At 36.0% G+C, this 4,084-nt stretch overlaps 1 protein-coding gene across 1 annotated transcript; it reads left to right on the top strand.

Moving 5' to 3' along the window:
* Window positions 1–429: 429 nt before the first annotated feature.
* Window positions 430–759, top strand: LOC102804618 (uncharacterized). The gene has a single exon (XM_006813748.1). The coding sequence runs from the start codon at window positions 430–432 to the stop codon at window positions 757–759; it is 330 nt and encodes a 109-aa protein (XP_006813811.1).
* Window positions 760–4,084: the final 3,325 nt, after the last annotated feature.

The raw sequence follows: 4,084 nt of genomic DNA, 5'->3' as shown, positions 1-4,084 counted from the left end.
TTCGTAAGTTCCATAATTGCGCATGCGCAGCTCTATAAACGTTCATTTCTGGTCAAAAAAAATAATCAATTATTTTAGGAAATACAACAGTGGAAGAATATTCGTGATTACATTGTGTTAGACATATATATTCTTTCCGTTATTATAGTTGTTTTTTATTTTTATAATTGACGGTAATAAAATGACACGTATATATTCTATACAGAGAATACTGCTGTCTGATAGGTGGCATTGTTAAACAAATATTGTATATTGGTTTCGATTCTTTGTTGTCGCTGTAATCCGCCGATCATGTTGGCTGCAGCTGAAGTTGACGTCGACAGTTATGCGCATGCGTATTAGTATTGTCTCTCATGTGGCACGACTGTACACAGAGAAAGCATAACAACAACAAATATCAACTTTGTGAATTTATTATATCTTCTGAACATGTCTGGTGAATGGAGCAATGGTCTATGTAACTGCTTCAGAGATTGCGGCCTCTGCATCGTCACGTACCTGCTGCCATTCTACACCGCGGGCAAGAACGCCGAGGCAGTCGGCGAAGGATGTTGCCTTTATGCATTACTCTACATGATTCCGCTAGTCCAGTTCTTCAGCGGGGCTAAAATCCGAGGAATGATCAGGGAAAGTCGAGGTATAATTGGAAGCAGAACGAACGACATGTTACTACACTTATTTTGTCCGTTCTGTGCTCTTATACAAGAGGCACAGGAACTGAAGTGTGCTCCAAGCGGTGCTCTGATTGCGAGGAATTAAACACTGGAACGATCCATTGATTCACGAGATCGCCGCAAATCACCCTGGACGCAACGTCATCAATAATTAGCCACATATTCCGGCGTTCACAGTAGTTAAAGCGCACTGTTCAAGCACAGGACAACTGACTTCTGTGACGCTCTTTTTTCACACTAACAAATTATGTAGATGTACGAAACAGAAAAAAACAAATGGAAATTTAATCAATGTTTGTGGAACAACATGATCGCGGTCGGGAATGACGATGATGGGGATACATTTTGGAAGATTCCAATATAGTGTTTTCACGGCCTTTAGTAAATGATCTATCGTGGTGTTCTACATGTAACCAGAATACAGCTAAATCTGAACAAGCGATGAGCGTCTGAATTTGGGTTGGGAATGTCTTTCAGCCTGTTTACTATTGTGGTCCATAACAACCACTTGTGTTCATTGCGAGATCCCGCGTTGTGCGTGAAATCGAACGTAAAAACAGTACAATCAAAGGACATTGCGTCGTAGATGACGTAAAAATATCGCGTGGGATTCAACAAATGCAAAAGTACTGTTAGCGTATTTCCACGCTTTAATAATGTGCTATACACGTTTAGTTACGGTCAATTTTGATGACGTAAAAGCATCTCATTAACGTCATATTCCCATATGAAATAACAGCATTTCGACTCAACCTGTACGTTTGTTCGGGGCTGGTTCGTCACCTATGATTATGTATTGAACAAATAAGCCAAAATAACGTAACTATTTTAGTATATCAGAATTTCACGAAGTTTCAACCGTCATATTCACCTGCGATGCAGCGGTTCGACAGACATTGGGAGAACGAATGAATATTGTACGAACGAGGCAGCATATTGTATGGAGGGGGCAAGGGTTATTTTCGTTCAACATAATTGCAATATTTTTTTGTTCGTACAACGTAAATTGAAAAAATATATTCCGTAATTCTGTAATCACAGGCTAGACATACAGCGTAATCAATCAAATTTTGTTTTGTACACTGTAAAAATGTGTTCGTTTTTCTCGGTACGTACAAGAATGTACATTTAAATAAAAAAAGTCGTAAAGAATAATCAAGGGAAATTACATTTTTGAAACTGTAAAAAGACTAGATGACACAATTCACTGCAAAATTCAATTTTCACTGTAAACTGTAAAAACGTCTTTTTTTTTCTTGTAAATTGTAAAAAGCCCTTTTTAGTTCTCGTAAAACTGTACCAGCTAACCCCCCCCCCCCCCATCTTTATGACATACTCTCGCAAAGATAACACGTGATACGCGTGACCGGCTTGTCGTCGTTCTCAGTCCAGGTTTTCCATACCGATTGCCGACGGACGCCATGTTTGCGCAAGCGGGGTAGCTAGTAGAACTATAAAAAACAGCTGAGAAACGTGGATTGCCAGTTAAAAAAAGAAAAAGAAAAATTTTGTAAAGACAATGAGCTGAAAACTAGATGTTACGTATGTGTTTCGCTAAGTAAAAATAGACCGTAACATGTTTTTTCAACTTACAAAATATCCCCATAAATATGAAAATATTACGCTATAGCCAAGGATAATTTGCATATTGACTATCCTTGCTTGGGCAGAATATTGTTCAAATATTCAGAGGCTGATACGAGTTACTTGAATAATGTTAGCACTTTTATTTGAGAGTTTTTTTTTCGCTTTGAGTTGGAAACATAGATGAGCGATGTATTGCGACTCTACGCGTGCAACAACAATAAACGCACATAAATGTTATCAATTCGGGAATCGGGAATTTGTTGCCCAATAAAAAAGGGCAGTTTTATTTGTTGCTCTATTTATGGAATAAACAAACATATACTAATCTTTAGCACGAACATTTATTTTTGGTTTTGACATTGTTTTTACGTTGTGTGTTGTACGACACGGGGCTACGATGGCGGCTCATTTACATAATGTGTCGTAACATCATGATTACCAAAAATATTACATGTGGCAATTGAGCGTAGTTATTTAATGGCTTTTGATAGTTTTGTTTGTACAAGAAAATGATTCTGAAAGTTTTATTTAAATAAGCGTAACCATAACATTAAAAATAGAAAAGAAAGTGTTAAAATGCGTTGTTACAGTACAAGTTGTGCATCCAATGCAAAAGTCAATTTCTAAAAAGATTGTCTTATCTAATTTTCTTAATTTTGCAGTCAATACCAATATTATTGAGCATGATTGTAGCTATGAATGTCGTAGTACATATGAAATAATAGTACTTACTATAAAAATTAAATGTATTCCCGTTTCCTTCAATGTATGACCATATTTCATGGTTTTATTTTTTACGCTTTTTCCATGTATTAAAGCGGCATTACACAAAACAATTCATGAGGCAACGCATCAATAAACGCACGAGCCAACAAGTATCCTGAATACGACAGAATACTGAAGTTTAAGTTCTGTAACAACATTATTATTGGAAATATCAATCGTTGTACACTGAATTGTATATAATTAAATTTCCTTACCAGTTGCTACTAGTTTGGTATTTATATCAAATATATATAATCCTTTGCTTGTTGCATTGTTGCTGTGTGTGAAACCCAGTGCCTTTTAATGTAAATGTAAAGCTTGCTAAATTATATTTGCATGTCGTACGATGGATTCAGTTGTAGACAGCTTGTCGTTTACACATGTAATTACTATGAACGGTGAAACTTAAAGACGATTCTCTTCGAAGGATACACTTCCGGGTCAGCACTAATTCAAGTGAATGAATTATTGGATTTACAGTGAGCGATGCACATTAATCTGGACAATAAAGTTTTTTTTTTTAATTTCGTTAACGAATAGATTTATATGCTGAATATGTTCATTATTTAATAAACGTTGCAGAGGAAAGATTGTTCAAACACAATGGCGTTTGAACAAAATTCATTGCATCACTTGTGGACCAACATTCATCATGGATTTGTTGGTTCGAGAATCGATTGATTTCGTTAGTTCGTGAATCGTGAATTACCCTAACCCACATAAATCCAGATTTAAATGTAGCTGTAGTCAATGAACATTCAGAACTTTGACGATTCATTTAAAATATATAATAGAATTATATTTGTTGGGTAACAAATGTTGCTATTGTACAAATATTCAAACAAACATCACATGCGTTGGAGTGTCGTATTTCGCATTGCCAGACGTGATACTGACCACTTGATACTCTCAGTATTATATATATGGTCGCATGACCCCCTAGTATACTACATTTTAGTATGGGACACGTTGAGGGCACATATAAAACCCAATCAGTGCACGTGTATATTTATGTTTTTTATTATTCGTTGAATATAAATATTACAGTTTTGCTGCAA

The sequence above is a fragment of the Saccoglossus kowalevskii genome, chromosome 18 (genome assembly GCF_978046115.1).
Source record: "Saccoglossus kowalevskii chromosome 18, keSacKowa6.1, whole genome shotgun sequence".
In the NCBI taxonomy this organism is placed as follows: domain Eukaryota; kingdom Metazoa; phylum Hemichordata; class Enteropneusta; family Harrimaniidae; genus Saccoglossus; species Saccoglossus kowalevskii.
This window is presented reverse-complemented; position numbering and strand designations above follow the sequence as displayed.